We start from the raw sequence: 23398 nt of genomic DNA, 5'->3' as shown, positions 1-23398 counted from the left end.
CATTACATCTGTAGATCAGTTTGGGAAGAATTGCCATCTTTACTATTCATGGTCTTCTGACACATGAAGATAGTATGTCTCTCCACTTAAGTCTTCTTCGATTTTCTTCCACCAGCATTTTCTAGTTTTTAGCATAAAGATCCTATACACGCTTTGCTAAGTTTATAACTAATATTTTGTTTCTCTGATGCTATTATATATGGTAGTGCTTTTAAATTAGGGTTTTTTTAACTGTTCATTGCTAATATATAGAAATATGATTGACTAAATGTTCTTCCAGCAACAGACCATTACAACTATAACAATATAGCTATAACTCTACATTAAATTATCTGTGACAACTTATAGCCAAAATTCCAAGTCAGGGTCCTAGTTCAGTCACTCTTCAATGCATATGTTACAAAAGGATTCCATGATGATTGTTCTATTTACTTAAGATCTATTGCATGTGTTGGGCTCTGTATTAAAAGTGATCTAAACTGTCGATGCGTTAATTCAACAGTTAATGCTCATTGCATGCTTAGTTCTGTGCCAAGCGCCATAAATACACTAATTGACTTTTTCATGAACCGTTCTGACCCCAGATTCTGAGAGGTAGAACACAACTTACCAACTTCATGTGTTCCTTAAAAGATTTAAATTACTCTTCCCTCAAAAGATTGGCGACCAATGTATTCATTATAAAAATCACCAAGATATATCCTCTTTTGTTTACCGTTCAAAGCTGGTACACATGATAAACATGTGAAACGTTATTATTATCTACACAATACTTCATTAACTATGTCACAGCATAAATAAGTTTTAATAATATCAGACCTGCATATAGGACTGAACGTTCATTTATTTAAAAACCTTTTTGTAAAGTTTAAGAAATCTTTCTAGTTTAATCACAGAATGGGTGAATCAAAGTGCACGATGTTTCTGTGACTCAAAATCCAACACAGCCTGCAGAAAAATGGTATATAAAAACAAAAGTAAAGGGACTTCTCCAGTGGTCCAGTGGTTAAGACTCTGCGCTTCCCCTGCAGGGGGCGTGGGTTCAATCCCTGGTCAGAGAACTAAGATCCCACACGCCGTGCAGCGCGGCCAAAAAACAAAAACAAAAACAAACCAAAGTCAGGGCAAATTGTACTAAGTTCTGAGCTGCTTTAATTATTTTTGGCCATTAGGGTGGTATCTAATAAATAACTTCACTTGGCAGATACATTAGACACAAAGATATTTTTCTTAAAATAAGTAATTTAAACAGTTTCCTAGCTCATCTGTTTTCTTTTATCATTCTTAATTTTATACTCTCTTTTATTGGAGAAGAATGTGTAAGGTGGGCCAGCAGTGACCGAATCTGATTGGTCTGTGAGCTCAGAAAGGCGCTGGCTGAGAGACAACATAGCACAAGGAGAACCAGATTATTTATGTTCTGGCAACCCCAGCAGAGGGAATAAGAGTAAGAAGGACGGGGGTGGGGGGGGGTCACCAGTTCCTGAAACACTCCAGCGCTTCCCCTTGAGGGTGACATCTTCAAGTTCAAGTGCGCATGGCGTCCGCTTCTGCCCACGCCGTCGTGCCCACATCATAACTCAGTCCCCCGGGCTTCCTCTGTGGGGAGCCAGAATCCTGTGAGGTCCCCGGCCCGGCGCAGGAGAGGGAGGCTGTGACCGTGCCACACGGAAAGCAGATCACGTGCCGAGCCGGCCCAGGTGACCTGGGGAAGCCGTGCCCAGCGGAGGCCGCAGGAAGGGCACTGCAGACAGCAGAACGCGCGGCCGGGGCGCCGGGGGGCCCGGGAGGGGCAGGGAGCCACAGGGAAGTGGGAGGGGGCCTTGGCTCCAGCCAGGACCCGCAGAAGGATGGACTTCGAGCTCGAAGGCTGAGCAGGGCATGAAAAGTCACAGGGAAGCAGGAGGCCTGGAGGATGTCAAAGGACATCGAGGTGGCTGGTCTACTCAGAGCCAAGACGAGGTCTCAGCAAGTGGAGAAAACCTGGCCATGCCGTATGGTGCCAGGTCTCGGGGGCCCCCCGGCTGGAGAAAAGATGTTCAGTTTGTGAAGCAGGCGCAGGGAACGGCTGTGGGGAAGGAGAGGAGGAGAGCATCCTTTGCAAACCCGTCTGGGCTGGAAAGGGAGGGGCCCGAACAGGGCTACCCCAGCCTTGGACTTAATGTCAATGTGGGGAGAGGACAAATGCAAGGAATATTTTAAAGAAAAACCTACAAGGTTTGTGAACCGAGTCAGTGGGGGAAATAGAGCAGAGAAAGAGGCCAGGGTGACTGCAGGGCTTCAGCCCTGGTGGATGGGGGTAGGAGGACCGTCAGCTGGGGACAGTCATAGACATTAACAGTAACTAGTACCAGAGATAATGCACCTGTAACTACTACTGGGGACAATGCACCTGTAACTAATACCAAGGACAATGCACCTGTAACTACTACTGGGGACAATGCACCTGTAACTAATACCAAGGACAATGCACCTGTAACTAATACCAAGGACAATGCACCTGTAACTAGTACTGGGGACAATGCACCTGTAACTAGTACCAGAGATAATGCACCTGTAACTAGTACCAGAGATAATGCACCTGTAACTACTACTGGGGACAATGCACCTGTAACTAGTACCGGGGACCACGCACCTGTAACTAGTACCAAGGACAATGCACCTGTCCCTAGTACCGAGGAGAATGCACCTATAATTAATACCAGGTACAATGTACCTATAACTAGTGCCAGGGACAATGCACCTATAACTGCTGCTGGGGACAATGCACCTGTAACTAGTACCAAGGACAATGTAGCTGTCCCTAGTACCAAGGAGAATGCACCTGTAATTAATACCAGGTACAATGTACCTATAACTAGTGCCGGGGACAATGCACCTGTAACTAGTACCGGGGACCATGCACCTGTAACTAGTACCAAGGACAATGTACCTATAACTAGAACCAGGTGCAATGTATCTATAACTAGTGCCGGGGACGATGCACTTGTTACTCCAGTGACAACCAGTCAGGGGTGCAGGTATCACCAGTGAAACTAAGCCCATTAAATGCATTAAATTCCCGAGAAGCCCAATTTAGACTTTTCGGTGGCAACAGTGTCTTCTGAACGGGAAGGGTCCTTCCAAACCACAAGCACCGAGCCGGTGATGGGGGAGGTGTGCACGAGGCTTGGCGCATTTACCTGACGGGCTTTCAGGAGATTCCGCTGACCCTCCAGACGTTTCCCGACCCCCTCATGCTCACGACCTCCCACACTCCCGTAGCAGGGGCTGTGCACGAGCACCGTCCTCTCTGCCGGGGCTCCGGGCAAGGCCCCCTCCTCCTGGGGCCACCGGCTCGCAGGCTCTGCCGGCGCTTCTGAAGGTGGAGCCGCGTCCGGGGGGCTGGCGGTGCTCCCTCCGGAGCTTGGCCTTCCCGTCGGGAGGGCTCCCGAGGGGGCGTCTGCAGTGGCCAGGAGGTCAGCCGAGGAGGGATCTGTGGGGACAGCACCGCCCAGACCCCACCCGCCGGGCGGCCTCCTGTGACGTCAGCGCTTCCTAGCATGAGGTCTCCAAAAGCGTCCGGATCCACAGACGAGCAGAGGGAGGCAGCCTCCCAGACGGCAGAGGGTCCGGCCTGCCCTGAGACCACGCGCCCTGTCTTTCAGGACGGACACCACGCGGCCAGAGCCACCCACTACGGCTCCCTGCCCCCGAAGGCGCAGCACGGCCGGCCCCAAGACGAAAACCCCGTAGTGCACTTCTTCAAGAACATCGTGAGTGGCAGCCACGGGTGGGGGGGGGGGGATTAGAGGGGTGAGGGGCGCCCGGCCCTGCCCCAGTCCACGCGGGCCCGAGTGTGTCCCCAGGTGACACTGAGCTCTGATCCGCGAGGGGTCTGAGTATATCTCCATGTGACACAGCCGTAATCCATGATGGGGGGTCTGAGTATATCTCCATGTGACACAGCCGTAATCCATGATGGGGGGTCTGAGTATATCCCCAGGTGACGCCTCCCGCTTCCTCAGGGTGAGGCTGGCCTCGGGAGCCCAGGGCCAGCACCGGGTCCCAAGGTCTGAGCTGCATCTGCAGCTTAGCTTTGTGTTAAAACTTTGTGTTCTACCAAAGAACTCACTCCTTTTGAGACTAAGCTAGTAGGAGATGCTTAGTTCAAGAATACAAGCTTTGCAGAACTCTGGAGGCGGTAAGAAGATCAGGGGTGCGGGGGGCAGGAGGGATGAATAGACTAGGAGTGCCCGGGATTCGGGGGCAGCGAGTCTCCTCCGAATGATCCCGTGACGGCGGAGGCACCTCACACATCTGTCAAAATCCACGGAATGTACAACACGGAGTCCACACACTTTGGTTAATGTATTGACATTGGCTCAGTTGTCACAAGTGGACCACACGAAAGCCTGGGGTGCTGGGCTCAGGGCAGAGGGGTCGTGAGAACTCCCTGCAATTGCTGTGCAATTTTTCTAGAAGCCTAAAACTGCTCTAAAAAATAAAATCTTAAAAACAAAAGCAAAACCACAGGCTCTAATTATAAACTTTCTGTGCAGCAGCCATCTAAGATGGTATTTTCATGTTGATTAGGGAGCTTTAGGAGTCGCACACCTGAGGGTGTCCCTTCTGAGGCTCGAATACCAGGGGCCCTTGACTGCCCACCCCAGAAAGGATGGTGGTGACATTCACTGTCTCCATCACCTGCGACAGGGGGTGTGTCATGGGAGCACACGCCAAGAGGAATCGCCTCTGTGGCTGCAGAGCCTTTGGTGTGTTTCCCATCCTCTCAGACACTTTCTGTGTGCTCTGGAAGATCTAGGTAGCATTGGATACTTTCAAATTCTCAAATCGTATATTCGTCTCTCAACTAAAACAGAACGGGGACGCCGGGCAGAGACTGAGTGGGTGGCTTCTTATACCAATAGATACTAGACCCTCCCAGCAAGCAGGAGCTAGCAGGGAACTAGCAACAAGCTAGGTGACAACAGGAGGTGACATGGTGACACCAGGAGGCTCTCACAAGGAGGGTCAGGGCTGCTGTGACGGAGGGACCCCACCCCGCTCACCATTCTCCTGTGTCTTTGCAGGTGACGCCTCGCACACCTCCTCCATCACAAGGAAAGGTAAGACCTGCGAATGTGTTGAGTCATCATCACTTTACAGCCCTTCTCTGAAATCCCCAAACGGATCAAAAAGAGGGCTGGACTCAGAGCTCCCTGACTTCATCCCAAAATGTCTTGCCACGTGGAGCCCACGTAGGACAGGCTGAGACGTGCGTGACACCCCTTCCCGCCTGCTGCCGCGCAGACAACGCTCGCCATCCCAGCTCCCTTCCCTCTCAACCGCAATCTGAAATCCTCCCTGGGCAGCTCCCGGGGGCCACGGCCAACCACAGGATAGGGCGCGTGTGCCGAAATCTGTTTGCCATCTCAGCACTGTGTTGTCCTGACTGTGTTTCCTGTTTGGTGGAGAGAACGTTTGTCCCACACTGATCACCATGTCCCTCTTTTTCTTTTCCTCACACAGGGGCGAGGACTGTCCCTCAGCAGATTTAGCTGGGTAGGTGACAAATGCACGTCCACCCGTTGCCTCTCCTTCCTCACGGCCACTCAGCTGTTCTGTTCTGCTCTGTTTCAGTTGCTCTCTGGGCCCACCTTCCTTCCCATCCCACCCAGCTTGTCCCCCGCTGCTTCCACCGCAGCCGGTCCTTCCTTCCAGCTGGGTTCACGCTCCTGTTTCCATGACCCAGGGCCCAGGCACCAAAGGGCTCCTAGGAGACTCCCCTGGGCTCCTCCCCAGGGAAGGAGCGACTCCATGTATGAGAAAATTCCTGATTTCCTTCCAAAACGGCAGATGAGGAAAAATGGGTCCCTGCAGTCTGCGTGTGGACCTGTCCAAATAGCCAGCACTCCCTCCCCTGCCAGATGTTGACATTTTGTGGAGAAAAAATGATTCTGCTAAAGAGACAAAAAGATGCTAAATTCAGTCATTCAGTTTATAACCTAAGTGATCCAAAAGAATTTGGCTTGGGTTTTGATTTAGTCATAACTAAAGCTTGGATATCAAGCCATCCAGGAAAACCTTTTTAGGAGTTTCTGAGAAGATTTTAAAGAAGATTAAAATCTTTGTTTAACCCATGAAGATTTTAAATGGCTGATTTGTTCACTTCCTAGTAAAATTTGGTGTCTGAGCCAACTTTAAATGCCTATCTGTATTTTAACCAAATCTATCGACCATACTTACTAGCAAATATTAGATAGAGTTCTTACTTTATAAAATTTCCAGAATAAAAAGAGAACCACTAACCTATAGGCCACGAACTGTGTCTGTTTTGGAGACACAGTATCCTTAGAAACACATCCTCCAATATTCTTGGAGACACAATATATCTCTAGTGCAGAGCATACATATCCTTGATACCCAATTAATAAGCATCATAGAAATGAATGAATGACTTTAGAAAGGAAGGAAGGAAGGAAGGAAGGGAGGGAGGGAGGGAGGAAGGAGGGGGGGAGCCACCCTCAGAGAAAAGGCAGGGAAGGCTTCCATAAACTGCCCCAACACATCATTACGTTGAAGTATGAACTGAGATATTTGCTGGAACATTTTATACAAATACGCGTGAGCGTTTTCCTGACCTAATGAATTTGCCGCAAGGTGACGATAACGTAGGGAATCGACACGGGCCAGCCCTCAGGGACAATTAATGATTGACTTTCTGTGCCAGCAGGAGACAAAGATGATGTTGAAGAATGAGATCCATTTTTGACCCAGAAATCTGATTTTAGTAACCTCTTGAGCTGCCTCCTAACCTTCTAGGCGTGAACCAGGGTGAAGCCATTGGCGAACGTGGAGTGATGGGAGGGAAAGACCATGTTTCTTCCAGTCGTTCAAAGGCCACTTCAGCCCGGCAGCTAACAGCACGGCCTTTGCATGCCTCTCACGTCTCCGTTTGGTCCCACTAACGTCTGTTAATTTTCTCTTTTTTTCCAAAGTAAAATCCTGCTCCGTATTCCGTGAGCTGGTTTGTCGGTTTCCTAGAGCCACAGGACTGTCTTCCCGTTTGGAGTTCCTGAAAGTCCCACCATTTTTCTAAACTTATGTTGCATGTTTTTTGGTAAATTCTAGGTTGTCCAAAGATATAAGTGACCAAGAGTTTGAAAGGAGAAAATTTAAGCAGATTATTAATCTGAAAACCAATCCTTGAATTTCATTCTCAGAAGCTCTTTATTTTTGGAGAAAACAACAGAGTAAGAGAACGATTTAGCGCTTGCATGGGAAAGCATGGATCTCTACAACTCTTGTGTCTGTCCTTTGGCTCAGTCCTCTTTAACCATCCCCCGACTCTGGACCACGATGGAGCGAGCGTGTCCATGGAAACCTCTGGGATTCAAGGGCAGTTCTGGGCTCCTCTCCTACGTGGTCTTGGATCTTCACTGCCCCTGTCCCTTGCACACTTGATAACCCTTGACACCAAACCTTCACATGAAAGTAGCTGAGTGGCCAATGTCTGTTCCCAAACCTGGGCTGAAGAGAAGTAGCTTGGGGGTGCAGGGCAGGGGGTGTGCCTGGACAGATGGCCCTGGTCCAGCTTCAGTCCAGACACGAGAGCGGTGGACTGGAGGAATCTGGAAGCTTCTGGAGCCTAAACCAGAGGGAGAGATCCCATGGTTTCCCAAGCTCCTTCCAGCCCTAAGGCACTCTCATGAAACTGGAAAGCGCTGCAGCCTGAGGCAAAGGGTTCTGGCGTCTGGATCAGGAGACGGTTTTATTTTGTGTATAGGATTCTCAGGAGAGGCCAGACAGAGAGCTTCCTACTTCTTGTTGGCGAAACGTGAAGTGAGACCTCAGAGCCTGTCCGTTGCATAAGATCCGTGACGCAGACAGGATGTGTGGTTCGCCCCCCGAGGAATGTCGCACCCCAGGCTGGACACCCGTTACCCCCAAAGGCTAACATTCCTTGTGTCTGAGCACCAGAGTTTCCCCCACTCCTTTCTTGTGTTCACAGTGGAAGTTTCCCTTTGAAGCTAAAGCGCATTAGAATGCAGACTGGTCCTAGAGACACACATATCCTTACCTTTCAGTAATCACTTGTCATTGCTACGTGTCACGAAGACAACTTTCTCCATCTTCCCTGAAGTGAGAGGGGCTCCCGGGGCAGCTGGAGACCGGGCTGGGGGCTGCCGGGGGAAGCCCCCTTCCCATAACAACAGCAAGCTCGAAAGTTCAGAGCCGCAGGCTCCATTCTCAGAGCAGAGCATCCATTATCCCCATTTTATAGAAGAGAAAACCGAAGCTCAGAGAGGTTCCGACACTTGCCCAAGGTCACACAGCCAGGGCATGGGGTTGCTGAGACCCGTCCAGGTGGCTGGCTCTGGGGTTGTGCCCAGGTGCACGGCCTGGGGGACAGGGCTTCCCATCTGGGACCCACCCCCTCCCCTCTACGGTGACCAGCTCCCAGCCCAGAGCCCCGGGAAGGACCCTGGTCCCAGTTCACCATCCACACTCAGGGCACCCAGGCCGCGGCCAGGGGAGCTGGTCCTGGTCATCCTGGAGAGGCTCCTCCAGGCTGGAGAATTGGGAATTTTGCCTTTGCACGTTAGAAAGGTAGGAGCCCCCAAATTTCACAAAGTCTGAAGGCTGCCGACGCCTCCAGGGAAGCAGACGGGAAGGGTCTGTGCCGCCCAGGCCGGACGGACGGACTGAGAGCGGCCGTCCTCTCTTGCAGGGAGCCGAGGGCCAGAAGCCGGGATTCGGCTACGGGGGCAGAGCTTCCGACTACAAATCGGCTCACAAGGGCCTCAAGGGGCACGACGCCCAGGGCACGCTTTCCAGAATCTTCAAGCTGGTAAGGTACCTTCTCAAGGCGGGCGGGGCGGGTTCGGGGACAGGGCTGGGACTGCCGGCCTCTGGCCCGTCCCCACGCCGCTTCTCCGCAGTCAGCGCCCCACGTGCCATCCCTGCCCGGGCAGGCGCTTCTCCAGGGCCCGCCTGGACAGGTGCGGCGCTGGGCGCCAGGCCGGGGCCCCTCGGGGAGCTTGCGGAAGACGGGGTCGCCGTGGTTACAGCCGGGCCCGGGAGGCACGGGGCCTGGAGGGTCAGGCGGCGTCCTGGCCAGACAGCAGCACCTCCGTCCCTGAGGGAGCCGGCAGCAGCCAAGGGGACACGAGGGGACAACGGCTGGATGGGCGAGAGGCCCCGGGGACCACGGGCACCCGTCCCAGCGGTTAACACGGACCCAGGTCCCCGTCCGTCAGTGAGTGACCTGGGCCCCCGGGCTCCCTGAGGCTCAGCTTGTCCTCCGGACGACGGGGTGACGGACACGTGGCCGGAGCCGCTGTGACGGTGGGGCGGGTACAACGCCCTCTGCCCGGCCTCCCCGCTGGTGACAAGACGGCCTCGCTCGGAGCGCCCGACATCTCAGGAGGGGCCCTGACAGGGGACGGGTGCCGTCACCCCGGGCCGGAGCCGCACGGAAGCGGGAAGGGAAGGTTCTGGACTCGGAGGGGGGCCGGCAGTGGCCCTTCCCCCCAGGCCTCTCAGAGCCTCCCCCTCGGAGACGCGAGGCCGCAGCTCCCTCCCGGGGGAGGTCGGGCGCCCACGTGCAGGGCTGCCTTCTGACCGAGGCCAAGCTCACCCGTGAGGAAGCCGGGCAGCCCGGAGCCGGAAGGGCCTCGAGACACGGGCTGAGGGCAGCGGGCTCCGCCCCTGCGCCCCGGGCTCCGCGGGGTCCCCTCCTCGGGCCGCCGTTCGGAGCCACCCGCTTCTGCCCCTCCCAGGCCATGACGAAGCCCGAGGCGACTTCCAGGTGGCAGGAGGGGCGCGTGTGGCCCCCGGTCGCTCGCTCTCTGCCGGCCGCAGAAGCGTCCCGGGCCCGCTGACGGCTCCTCGCAGGAAGGTCACAGACCCCGGGGCACGGGGCGCATCCTCGGAAACGTGCCGCCACCGCCTGAGGCTTGGGGCCCCGAGAGCCGCGGGAAGGGGCTTCGCGGCGGTGGCGGAGGTCTCGGGACTGACACAGTGACGGGCTTGCTCCGGGGGGGCGCCGGGGGCCCTCGGGCGGCAGCCCTGTGGTCCCGCGGGTTCTGCCCCCGGCTTTGCTGAGCGCCCGCGCCGTGCGGTGTCACGTGCGGGCGAAGCCTTACGCGCAGGCCGCCGCCTCGTGAAGGAGCCGTGTCGTCCTGACGGGCGGGCGACAGAAAACGCACGGTGCCTGCTGGGGGGGAGGCGGGATGGGCTGAGCGCGAACGTGCCCCTCTGTGTCCTCCAGGCCACCGGGATTCCAGGCGGGGCGCCAGACACGGCCCGGCGGAGCGGGTGGCGGGCGCAGGGACGCGAAGGGGCGGAGGGGCTGGCCTGGCACGGGGACAGGGCTCCTGGCGGACCGCTGACGGAGCACGGGGAGGCCTGGCCGGGTCCCGGAGGAGGGAGGCGGCCGCGGCCGCGGCACCGAGTAAATGGTCGGAGGGGTAAGGGGTTCCCCCCACAGAGGGTCCCGGGACCCTCCTGAGCGCTCTTACCTTGGCCCTGAATCGTGAGGTCCCCGGGATCTAGTGACATGGTGTGACTCATGTTCTAATGTTGAAAGACCATCTGGCAGAAACTAGCAAAAACGGGACCGGATTTTGCACTTCCTGGACCGGAGAGCAAGGAAGACCGTGTGCATTTCCGCGGCTGCCCATCCAGGGCTTTGACGGCTGAGCCCAGGTTCCAGCCACGTGTCAGCCTTTCAGGCTTAGAGCTGGAAGGGGGTCGGGAGTTGGGATGACCCCGTGGAGCCACGGCGAGCCTACCGTGCCACTGGGGCCGTGTCCACGCAGATTTGAAGCTCCAGGAGGGCACCTGCCATCCCTGGCACAGAACCGTGTTCACAGGGCAGCTGGGCAGGGACAAAAGTCACCATGTTCGGGTCCCGTGTTTTCTCGTCAGAGTAACAGCCCAGCCGCCACTTCCGCTGACTCTTCATCCAAACAGGCCATCACTTCCCTGCCGACATCCAACTACGACCAAAGCCCTGACCGCTAAGAGGGTCCAGTCAACTCCTCTTCCAGCTGGAAGAAACGTCATACGGAAGACGGACGCCAGTGAGGAAAAGGCAGAGCCCATCTGTTATGACAGGCGCGGCGTTGTAAGCACATGACACCCACGATGCGCTCAGCACCGCCGGATGCTCGCTGCGGGTAAAGGAAAGCCGTGATCCGGCCACAGGAGGGGAGCCAGATGCTTGGTCCCCGGACTTGGACCATCCTGCGTCCTCGAGCATCATGGTGTCAGCATCGCAGGCAAACGCAGCCCGATTCTCACCCCCTGTGGCGGCTTCCTCCCCGCGTGTCCTCAGTCCGGCGGCCACCTGGGGGAGGCGGGAGTTTCCTCGGACTCCTGTCCCAGGTGTTCATGAGCTCGGATGAGAATGGGAGCGTCTCCTGGGGAACACCTGCTGGGGTCACAGCAGGTCACAACGTGATTTAACATGAGAAGGTCCCGCGGTACGTGGCGTGGTCGTGTCACCAAGAGATCTGACAGCCCCATGTGCCCCGTCTCAAGGGCTCAGTCACCACCAGCAAAGCACAACGGCTCCTCAACCTGAATCACCTCTGACCTCTGACCTGCAGAAGTGGGCTTCCAACTTGGTTCATTGAAACGTTGAGATTCTACAATTTATGGTGGAAAGATTTGGTCAGGAACCCAAAGACTCATTGATTGGTCACCTAATCTTTAATTCAATATCGAGTCCCATGTGTGATGTATCTGGTGGTCGGGATATACACACGGCACAGATGGACCCCATGACCCAGATTCTGGAAGATGCTGGACACTTGTGGGTGATGTGAAGCAGGACTCAGCTTTGAGGAGCCTTAGTCTCCTCAAGAAAAACCTTAAATACGTGAAGTGAGTGGTGAGTAAACCATGGCTAAGTTGGTTAATGTCAGATAAAATGCAGGGACTTCCCTGGTGGCGCAGTGGTTAAGAATCCGCCTGCCAATGCAGGGGACACGGATTCGATTCCCGGTCCGGGAAGATCGCACATGCCGCGGAGCAACTAAGCCCGTGCACCACAACTACTGAGCCTGCGCTCTAGAGCCCGCGAGCCACAACTACTGAAGCCCTCACGCCTAGAGCCCGTGCTCCGCAACAAGAGAAGCCACCGCAACGAGAAGCCCGCGCACCACAACGAAGAGTAGCCCCCGCTCACCGCAACTAGAGAAAGCCCGCGGAGCAATGAAGACCCAACGCAGCCAAAAAACACAAACACAAAAACAAACAAACAAACAAACAAACCATAGGCAGGACCCACTCTTCAAAATGTCAATTCTGAGGCAAATCTGATAAGGAAATAAATTCTACCTCAAACGTCCAAGCAACAGAGACCATCACGATATATGTGTCTCGATTCTGAAACGTAGCAGCGAGATGGCAAGGATGCAGACCCCGGAGGAGCTCTGGGTCTAAACCCGGAACTGCAGGGTTTCCACCAGTGACCCAAGCCTGGCCGGGAGGTTGCCTGCAATGCCCAGACCATGTCTGGGTCCCCCCAGTCTTCTGAACAAGAATGTCCCAGGGCTGAACCCAGACGTCTGCAGTTAGGACGATTTCCCTCCTCATCAGGGGTTCTAACGCCTTTGGCTGGCTGACTTTGGGGAAATCACGCAACCTCTCTGAGCTTCGGCTCCTTCGACCAGGCAAGGGGGATGCTAACGCCGCCTTCCTCCGGGCTGGCTTGCTTGTTCACAAGAGGAAGCAGATGTCACGGATTTAGCTCGCGGGAGACGCTCAATAAACTGTAGGCACAATGATAGAAAATAAAACCCCCAAATTTGCCATTTTTCATTTCACAAGGAGCCCTGAGGACATTCAGTGGCGTCTCCCGTGAACTGTCTGGCCAAGGGTGTGGGGAACTGAATCCGTCTCAGCACAGGTCAGATGTGCTGTGCACAAATGTCAAATGTGCCATTTGTCAGATGGGGCCGTGGTTCTGCTCCTGCGCAGGAATAATTCACACTTTCGAGGGAGCCCTAACAGGTTAATCTGTGGGAAATTCAGGGCAAGGTGGGCCAGGGCAGACTGGATCAGGGCTTCTCTGGCAGCGGCTCTGAGGACCGAGCACGCAAAGCTGAGCCGGGCTCACACGGGACCGGACCCGAGTCCCTGCTGAGGAGGGTGGCCCTGAGGCAGAGGTGACAAAGCCCCTTCCCTGGGAGGGAGCGTCTCTGGGTGATTCCTCATACCTTCAGAGGCTAGAATTCCACAAACCTTCTCGCTTGTGAAAATAAAATTCCTCCGGTGAGTTGTTCAGCAACACAGGGATGTTTCTGGAAAAAGCAAAACCCCAAGAAATCAGAACTACCACCTCTCTGGCTGACTGCGTTAATTATAAGGATCTGGGGCCCTCGTGCTTCCGTCACCTTATTTCTGGTAACGTGAGGGACGGAGGCGTGGACGAGGTCAGGTCAATCGGTGCCCGTCTGTCATCTGGTCAACAGGGTATTTCATGTCTATCTTGCTCTCTGGGGGCTCACAGTCTCAAGGGAATCTTTGAGAGATCAATTTTTCATCCATAACCTAAGAGAAAAGGGAAATCCAAAGAGACTAAAATTTGAATGAAAATTCAAAGGCAAAAAAAAAAAAAAGCGCCCTTTTCCGAGTTAATCTAAGTGACATCTGGGGTGACAAGTGCCACCTTCTCAGAGCCGATGCCCGGCCATGCTCCCTGGACGCAGTTGTCCCCGCCCAGCTGTCTCCACCTCCACGACTGCCAACTCTTGTTTTTTTTTTTTATTGCAAATTGTATTTGTCCAGAAAACATGTCAATTCACATGTTTTAAGACCCTGAGGTCGGAGTTAGTGGCCGGCCCCTCCGGGAGGCTGGGTTTCTTGGTGACGCAGAAGAGGGCTCATGGGAGGGGACTATCCCTGGGGAGACCAGCTGAGCAGTGGCCCCTCCCTGGCGGCCCAAGCAAGCGTGTGCCCGTCACGGCAGCACCTCAGCTCCCACAGAGGGGCTTGTCCCTGTCGTCGTTCACGGGCCGCTTCCCTCGGTCCCTGGGATCTCAGCCGAGGAAACGAGCTCCTTCGAAACCTGGGAATATATCAGCTGAGATTTTCACGCCCAGAAAATGCAACGTTCTCAGACGAGACCCCAACTCTCTGCGTCCTATTTGCCCTGTGGCACTCGGAGGTCCGACGGGCTAAAGGATGCTGGAGACATGGGGTCAAAGACTTGCCCCGTGCGACATCATCTCCAGAAACAGACCCAGAGGAAAGAGGCCCCGTGGCTGGCGACCCGGTGACCGCAAGGAAGCGGGGCGGCCGGGCGGCGCCGGCCCTCCTAACCCTCTGTTTCCTTTTCTCAGGGAGGACGAGACGGCCGTTCGGGGTCCCCAATGGCGAGACGCTGAAGCCCTGCCCCGTGTCCCGGAATCCCGTCCGTCCCCAGCTTCTTAACACAACTGCCTGGAAGTTAACCGCGAGCCGTAGATCCCTAGCGTAGCCACTGCCCCCTAACCCTGGCGACAGCGCACAGCAGGCCCCGCGCGCGGCCCGCCGGCTTCTGGCCGGCCGCCCCGCTGTCCCCTCGCCCTTGGAGATCAGTGACGTCCCCCGAGCGCCGGGCCCGGCGACCCTACCCCGTCGCCGCCCCCCGTCCCGCGATGGCCCGGGGCGCGGCCCTGGGGACCACCGCGCGGGGCGCGCAGACCGTGCGGCTCCGAGCTTCCTTTGGTTTCTTTCCCGGCCTCCGCTGCTCGCCCCCCGAAGCCCTTCCCCTTCTAACCGATCGGCTGGGCGCGGAGCGGCTTGGCGGCGGGCGCTTTGGTACGTGACAGGCGGGCGGGCAGCGGGGACTGTCCCGCGTGGTGGCCGCGGCTCACACACCCGGATGAGCCGGATCGGCGCGGGCGGAGAGGGCGCGCGGGGGCAGAGTCGGGCCGGGCTCTTCTGGGAAACCGGGCGGCGACGGCACAGGCTCGGCGGGCAGCAGAGCGGCCTCGCCACGACCTGTTTCACACCCGAGCCCGGCGGCCGGCCGGGGAGGGTGGCGCAGCTCGGAGCGGTGGCAGGAGTGTCCGGGGAGCCTCACGGTGGCAGGCTGGTCACCGTGAGCGCGAAGGTGACAGGTGGCTTAGCTCAGCACGGCGGTGCACACGGCAAACACTAACTCCCCCACCCCACCTCCGGCGGAACGTAACCGTCCCGCCCGCTTCCTCCGGAAACCCACTGACGACGAGTACGCTGGCCCTTTCCGGAATCGCCGGCCGAGCACGTGGGGATGGGCAGAGGTCCTCCATCCCGCTCTTTCCTAACGCGAGCTGACATCTCCTGCGCCTCCCCCCCGCCCCCCGTAACCTACTGATTCCCGCCTTTGAGTTGAGCAATCTCTCCCACAAGCCCTCCAAGGAGCCCCGCACACTGGCGTCAGCCCCCCTAGGACGGAGATGAGGACTAGTCAACGTAACGCCCAAACGCGATTCTTTAATCCGCTTCTAATTCTGAATGTTTCGTGTGGGTTTAATATAATGTCTATTAATATATAGCCTCAATGATGAGAGGATAAGAAAAAAAAAAAAGGAAGAAAATTTCCGAAACAAAACCTCCAAACTGCTCGACACACACACACACACACACACACACACACACACACACACACTGCATCTTTGAGCTGTTGACTGAGTGACCTCCATTCGTGGCTACACCCAACAGCAAGAGCTGTGACCCTGGGTCTCGTGGAAAGTAAGCACTGTTCTTGAACATTGAAATAAAATAATACACTTTCAATGATACTTGCATGGCCGTCTTCTTTGGCTTTTATTCTGGTCTGTGGAATGCGAGCCCACGTAGAACAAAACTCAGAGCTGATGGGAGTAGGCGTCTTACTGTCACAGGACAGAGCTGCCTCTCGGCACCTGTTAGAGGAGGTGAGTTACCATCAGATGGTTTGTGTATCAACAAGAGAAAGTGGAGTAGAGGCAGCTGTTAGGGCACTGAGTCTCTGACTCACAAGGAAAATAATTTTTAATTTATCTTTAAACAATCCTTTAGAGTATATTTACATTTCACTATCTTACCAGCATACCAGTCCCCGTTAACTTGAACTGAAGAATCTTTGAAAATGACTTTTTGCCACGCAGAGACGATGACAAAGATAAGTGATACTGGAAATTTTATGTATAGTTGCTTTTGGTTACAAGAATCATCTTTCAAAAGGTAAATGGAAATCTTTTGTTTTGCTTTTAACAAACCACTGGTTCCCTTCCGTCTCAGGAGCAGCCCTGAGAAACTCACAAATCCCAGCAAGGGAAGCGCCCTCCCCGTCGATTGTGGGGTGACACCGGCCATCCTCAGGGAGCACCCAGGCTCAAGCGTGCCATGCACTTCCAATCCGACAATAAAAGCCGCCCCCCCGCCCGGTAGCCTGAGGCCCCATCCACGGGGTAGATAGACTCCAAGCCATGCCAACCCCCAAGCCCTTCAGACCGAGGATTTGAAAAGCATGCAAAGACATCACATCTTTTCAATTCCTGCTCTTCCAGTTGGCAAGTCTATTTTAGTGTTACATATATAGAAAATGCATTAATGGTAAACCAAGGGGTGTCCTAGAATAACACAGTGTTTACCATGATAATGTGATACTAAAATAAAACGACGCAAATAGGAAATGAACCACGGAAGGGTGTTCTCACTGAGCATTTATCCAAACCGGTCTGCATTACCCGCCCTCAAGTTGAAGGAAATTAGTTTACCAGGCAGAGCTCCAAGAGAAGGGGGTGCTGGAACCCCAGCCGGGACACTCTTCCATCATCTCACTGTGCTCACCCCGAGGACCATCGCTCGCAGGGTCTAGAGGTATCGGGAGGGTCTATTGAACCAAGAAAGGCTCTTCCCACCAGGACAGGAACCACAGTGATCACGCTTTCCAAGATATCGTATCAATCTGCACAGCCGCCTCCATGCCACTCAGTCCAGACCGAGAACCGTATGTGGCCTGCTGTCCATCCGGGCGGAGGATGGTCCGAGGGAGCTGGTCCAGGGTGCCCAGCCCGGCGGGAACAACCTCTGGAGGGAGGGTCGAGGTCGGGAGCAGGTCAGAGGTTAGCGGAGAGGATGTCCGGCTCAATCCATGGGGCTGGGCTTTATAACTCGGGTGCAGGCTGTAAATTGGAATTGGGATTTTGGGAGGAGAGAGAACTGGGGCCTGAGAAAACACTGAAATAGGGAAAGAAAAGCCGTCTTGTAGCAACTGAAACGAGAGAGCCAAGCCTTTAATTAAGTCTATTAGGGCTGTCGTAACACTATACCACCGGCTGGGGGCTGAAACAATAGATATTTTCTTTGCTTCGGGGTTCTGGAGGCTGGAAGCCCACGGCCAAGGTGCGGGCAGGGGGATTCTGGGGAGGCCGCTCTCCTTGGGCCACGCTCCAGATGCCGCCCTGCCTGCCTGGGTCCCCGCGGCCTCTCCTCTGGGCACGTGACACACTGCTGGTGTCTCTCCTTACGAGGGCACCAGTCCTCACCCTCATTGACCACCCTTAAACCCCCAATTAGCTCCTAGGAGTCCTGTCGCGTTGGGAGTGAAGGCTTCCAACAGATGGGTTCGTGTAGGGAGGAACACCAGTCAATCCACAGCAGGTGTGTGTTTCTCGTGCAGCGACAAATATGTCCTAGACCCCCACGTGGCAAGAGTTTTAATTAAACACAGGACTCTGCGTGAGTACGCTTCCTTCTTTCCCCAAAAACGTTAACATGAAGTGAAGCATCTCAGTGCATTTTCTATGGCGATTTTTCTCTTGTAATAGCAAATAGTCAGGGAATCCTAAGCAAAGCGGCGTAAGGAGAGGTGAGCAATCACAGCCCGGTGAAGCCGAGGGACAGGTAACCACTGCGGGGTGTTCACTCCAGTGCACGACCCTGGAGCAACGTCCTTTGACGGCATTTGCCCTGGAAGCAGAATCAACCACCTAACTTTCGAGAAACATGCTGATTTCAGTCGGGCTCTTGCTTGCCTCCCAGACAATCTTGACCTTGTCCCCAGGGGGGAGGGTGACAGGTCCTCCTCTCACAGCCTCCTCTCAGCTCGACTTCCCCCCCACCGTGAAAGAACCACGGGAAGGCATGGCAGGGCGGGGCCAGGGCGGGGGGGGGGGGGGGGGGCGGCTGCTGAACCGGCTCCCAGACGCCAGGGTAACGGGAGCCACGGGGACGTGGGGAGGGGCGTCCCGGGTGAAGAGGGTGGAGGTGCCGGCACGACCCTGCGCCGGGTCTGCTGCGTAAAGATCTTATCCTTCCCGCGTTCGGCAGCACTGGAAAGGGGTCTTTGGCGAAGAGTATATGAAGGTTTCTTTGTGCCACTCTCGCAACTTTTCTGTCAATCTGAAACTGCTTCGAAGAGTTTACACAAGAAGATAAAGATTTCGACTACTAAACCTGAGAGAGAGAATTCAGAGAGAACCTAGAGAACAGTGCGTGGTGACGAGGGGCAGAGGCCAGCTGCTGTCCGCCTCTGGCCGAGAGAACATCAAGATGAGCTACTTCGCGTTAACACCGTAAGAACTTCTTCCCCTGAAGCGAGGTAGCAGGGTGACCTGCGATTTCTCTGTTCTGATACTGAACTAGTGGCGCAGAACCATCTCTTCTGGTCGGTCGAGAATTTAAAAATCAGGGAAGCCCCTGCTTACTGGCAGAAAGGAGAGGGTGGGGCCGTGTGCTGCCCTGTTTTCCACTTCTTCCTTAGAGAGCAGAGGGGTTTAGCACTTTAAAGGCGCTGTGTGACAGTAACGCATCCTCAGTGACAGGGACAACACTGTGGATGATGCAGAATAAATTAATCATTGACACGTGTAAAAACAATTTTCCATTCATAGAGTGCGCTGAGCCGGGAACACACTGCCAACAACTGCGAAACGTGGGAAGTTCTCCCCACCTGCCGGCTTAGAAGAAGACCCGCCGGCTTCCCGGGCGCCGGCAGGAGACCGAGGCTCCCGGGCCAGAGAGCAGGGGTTGGCAACTCACAGCAGGAGGAGGCACCAGAGCTCCGGCGTCTGTGTGGACACCCCAGGCCCCGACCTCCACACGCAGCCCAAAGCGGGCCAGGTGATGCCTGCACGCAGGGTGTCGTGTCCTGGGAGAGGAAGCAGGGCTTTGGGAACCCGAGTCTCCAATAAACACACAGCAAGCCGGCCTGACCTTTGCCTCGGTGAGACATACCTTGATTACACGGGTCAGTAAGAAAAGCATCGCTTGGCTCTGGAGGAAGACGTCCTCTCTCCCGAGGTCGTATTCTCTTCAAACTGCCTTGAAGAGATCGTGGGGCAGAGGTGGCCAGTGCTTTACCCCTAAGACTTGCAGAAATGAGACAGACCCCTGGAGAACTACCTCCCGATACACCACAGCACACTGGCTAAGAATAGGTCCTCGAGCTGGGAAGGAAGACATCTAATCAACTAATTTTACAGACCAGAGAAGTGAACCGAGCTGCCCAAAGACAGGCGGCCCGTCAGCGCCCTGGCTGATCTGACCTGAGGCCCCAAGGCCTGACTCCCCAGCTCTGCCCAAGCCCAAGACGCACCGTAAACTCATGCCCTTGACTGTGTTTAAATATCAGCAGCAATCTTACACCACCAAAAAGCCACGCATTCTGGAAAAACTCGGCTGGGCCATTTTAAATAGTTGCAATCCACAGCAGAGGAAACAAATGGGCCACAATCTGATCATTTCTGAAAGAACAGCCTCCTTCCCCCACCTGCCGTATTCTAAACATTAATAGAGCAATATTCTTCCTACAAACAAGCAATAAGAACTGCAAACTTCTTACCATTCTCTGAGCAAAGCCCAGGAAAAAATAAAAATCACCTTAGCTATTTCATATTTAGATAAATCTGAGTGACGATCTTTTAATGTTAAAAATGTGCATCTTCATGAGTTATCAATATTCTTCTGCAAAGAGGAAACTCCGTGGGAAGAACAAAAACCCACCTCCTTTTCCGAGTTCCGCCCCTGTACTAATGCACGCACCTCTTACGCATAAATACTGGTGTTCTTGTAAAACTCAAGCTCAGAAACGGCAATGGGCAGGAATTACAGAATACCGTTCTGGAGAAACACTCGCTAGTTCAATGCTGACACTGGATGAGATGGAAACTTGACGGAAGGATGGGAACTACTCACTTTAGGACCGATTCTCCTCGCTCTGTCAGTAGCGTGCTGTCAGAGGATAAGGAGACGTTTGAGGGACTTCCTGATGAACTGACAGGCTGAGCCCCATTCTTGCAGGACCCTCCAACCACACGCCTGCCTTTAAGAGGGACAAGGAGAGCCTGGGGCAGGGCGTGGGAGTGCACATTTCTGCAAAGGTGTTTCCATTTGCATCTACCGCCGATCTTACGCAGACTCGGCCACTTATGCAGCTCCCTCCTGCTCCCCAGCGCCCTGAGAGCCACATCCCAGTTTCCAGTTCAGTATCATCGGTGGGAAGGGAACACATTCCTTCCGCTTACTTAAGAGCTTCACCGTTACTTTACCACAGAAGACAGTTAAAGACAGTCATGCCCTTTCTAAAGGCACTTAAATGACCAGGATACCGCTGAATATGGGCAACAGTGAAAACAACAGACACTGCTACCTAACACGGACGGCCTGCCTGTCATCACGCCATATCCTGATTTTTAGTTTGAAGATCTGCAAATAAACCTTGCAAGGGTAGCGTTCATCAAGTGCAGAGGTACAGGAAAATATCATTAAAGTTCTTTTCTGTAAAAACGTACCTACCTGAGCTTGAAAGGAATTCATGTGCCAAACTATTTTATATTAAATATTTTAAAAGAAAAAAAATTAATCACATTTCCTAACTTCATTTTTTATTTATTGTTATTTCCAAAGCAGATACGCTATGATGAGATATTTTAAAAAATACAATTATCTATCCTCAAAACCCTGGTTATGCAGGAGACTAGAAATCTCTTGTCAGAAGACTTTTTATCAACCAGTAAAGTATAAAGATCAACCTGTACTCCACTCCACCAAAAAGTTCAAGTGATATTATGTCTTTACAAAACCTTATTTTTCAAGGAATGTCTTGCAAAGAAGCAGCTTTTATAATTAGGAAGTAAATCAAAAGAATACATTAATGTCTTGTGTTTGCCTGATAATAAACTGAGAAAACTCACAAAACGAATTATTGATAGATTTTTTTTTTTTTTCTTTAACCAAAGGCTTTAGATTCACCTGGTAAGGCCTTACTTGGGCAGTGCACCAATACAATTCACTGAACTATGCTTTCTATACAATTAGGAATTAAACAAACCCCTTTTAGAGACTGACCTGAGATGACATTTAATGCTGAAACCAAAATAAATAACCTAGCAAGAACAAAATTTTTAATATTTCAATCATTTCAACTTTGGAGATATTTGTTCAACAAAATTAATCAACATTACTAAAATAGTTTAAAACAAAATTATAAAAGAAAAGTGCATTAAAAGCAGAACCTTTAAACTCTGGCGCAATTACAATTATTCTGAATAACAGACTGCAGCCAGGTATACACACTGACATCCAAGAAAAACCTCAGGATATACAAGTCCAGCATCACAAGAATAAGTCAAATAAGGCTTTTTTTTTTTTTTTCTCCCTTAAAAAAATATACAATACATAAAGCAGTTTGAAAAAAAAAAGTAATATTATTTAACAGTTTTCTGACTTAAATATTTTCACATAACAAAAGGTTTTATATCACTATCAATATTACTTATATACATATGCCAGAAGCGTGAACAACAAAAAATCAAAAAGATGCCCCCAAAAAAACAGTGAAATGTCTCTTTCTTCAGGAATCTGAAATGAGCTCCTCTCTTAATATACAAAGTCCACACAATATTTATATAATAAAACTGCTCTCTTCTGAAGCCAGCGAGGCAATGAGAGAGAAAATAAAGGCGATTATTTTTCAGGAAAAACAAAACAAAAAACCAACCCCAGCTTTATGTCACAATGACAAGGATATCCATTTATTAATAAAACGAATACAATACTGATCTGAAGTGCTCGTTGGGAGGTAAAAACTCTGTCGCTCTCTCTGTAACTGGGACTAGTGCTTATTTACAAAATATACTGTTCGGCCACACAGAGGCCCATATATCTGTATATGTACATATGTATTTATATATAGAACATATAAATAATTTCAAAGGAGAGATTCACATGAAGTAAAGAAGTTTCCATCTTTGGAATGCTGTGGGAACGACACACACTCTGCCCCAGGGCGGGGAAGGATTTGGTTTGGGACATGTTCAACGTGGCACCATTGATGATACTAAAGAATTCCCTGAAATAAAAAATACACCTGCTTATGCACGAAGAGAAAACCATGGGGCTCGTACAGGTTCTTACCCTCAAAGTACAAATACGCTCTTAATTACTGAGGCGGACAGGGCTGCAGTCCCTTTGTTCCCAGGAGACCATTCTGTGATTTCTGACCTGCAGCGCACGGCTTGTGCTTTCTGTGGTAGCCGACCCGTGTACCCGAGTTATCAGCGCGGGCAGCGCGAGTGGCATCAGCCCGCGCGGACAGCTGGGTCCTCACCTGTGGGTCAGGGTTGCTCTACTCCCCGGGTGTACGCCCCCGACGCTGCGCTCCTGTCACTAATGATTAGATATTTGTAATGGAGAGAGAACTGGTCCAGCCGTCTCTCAAGGTACTAGTTATATTAACTTATGGTAGACTAAAAGTTAGAGTCCATTTCTACTAATTTCAAAATTCACAGAGAAGAAGATGGAAAAAACTTCCCTGCGTGTTGTAACATTTTTTCCGAACTTCATGCACCTATCTTATGTTTGTTTCATGAGCTATGCTTCTTATAACAGAAAGCATGAAGGAAAACCTATCTGGGTTTTTCCACGTTAACTTGTGTCTTTGCTAATACAAAGAAATCACACTACAATGAGAGTAAGATCCAGTTAATTTCTTTTTAACTAGACGCACTGGCCACGGAGTAGGTGAGACTGCTGATGTAGTACCTGAGTTCAGTGATTTGCAGATGAACGACAGCAACGTGCTTCCATCTTTCCCAGCTTTCTTCCTGAAGTCTCTGAAAGTCAATGATTCTTTAGATAATTTTATAGCTAAAAATTTTATAGCTATTGTGGTAACATTTTTAACACTTGAGGCTTCAAAACAGAAATCCCAAGTGCTTTGTTCTTCCCCACACTTCGCTCTGGAAACGTCCTCAGGGTCGGGCTGCGTCAGAACACGTTGGCCAGGGTCTGCCACTCGCTCGCAGGTTCGGGCACCACCTCGTCCAGGTGGAGAACACGGCTCAGCACCTCCCCTCCGTGCTCCTGGGCGCCGCCGGGCTCCTGCAAGGTTCCTGCTGTGGTGATAAAGAAAGAGTCCCAGACATTCACTCGCACAAAATGATTCACATTT

At 52.7% G+C, this 23398-nt stretch overlaps 2 protein-coding genes across 8 annotated transcripts in view; one reads left to right on the top strand and one right to left on the bottom strand.

Annotated features, from left to right (window-relative positions):
- Window positions 1-14476, top strand: part of LOC118906695 (myelin basic protein) — a 117602-nt gene extending 103126 nt beyond the window's left edge. For 2 of the 4 annotated variants that reach the window (XM_036874256.1, XM_036874254.1), the window contains 5 exons: window positions 3648-3755; window positions 5073-5108; window positions 5512-5544; window positions 8714-8833; window positions 14337-14476. In XM_036874256.1, coding sequence (XP_036730151.1) covers window positions 3648-3755; window positions 5073-5108; window positions 5512-5544; window positions 8714-8833; window positions 14337-14381 — 342 coding nt within the window. In that variant the 3' untranslated portion in view covers window positions 14382-14476. The remainder of the gene's footprint in view (window positions 1-3647; window positions 3756-5072; window positions 5109-5511; window positions 5545-8713; window positions 8834-14336) is intronic. The other 2 variants (XM_036874255.1, XM_036874258.1) reach the window with 1 other exon arrangement.
- Window positions 14477-20823: 6347 nt separating this feature from the next.
- ZNF236 (zinc finger protein 236) overlaps window positions 20824-23398 on the bottom strand; it is a 103361-nt gene continuing 100786 nt past the window's right edge. For 3 of the 4 annotated variants that reach the window (XM_036874592.1, XM_036874590.1, XM_036874593.1), the window contains one exon: window positions 20824-23342. In XM_036874592.1, coding sequence (XP_036730487.1) covers window positions 23215-23342 — 128 coding nt within the window. In that variant the 3' untranslated portion in view covers window positions 20824-23214. The remainder of the gene's footprint in view (window positions 23343-23398) is intronic. The other variant, XM_036874591.1, reaches the window with a different exon arrangement.

This window comes from Balaenoptera musculus, chromosome 14 (genome assembly GCF_009873245.2).
Source record: "Balaenoptera musculus isolate JJ_BM4_2016_0621 chromosome 14, mBalMus1.pri.v3, whole genome shotgun sequence".
NCBI classification, from domain to species: Eukaryota; Metazoa; Chordata; class Mammalia; order Artiodactyla; family Balaenopteridae; genus Balaenoptera; species Balaenoptera musculus.
The sequence above is the reverse complement of the archived record's forward strand: the minus strand, read 5'-3'. Positions and strand labels throughout refer to the sequence as shown.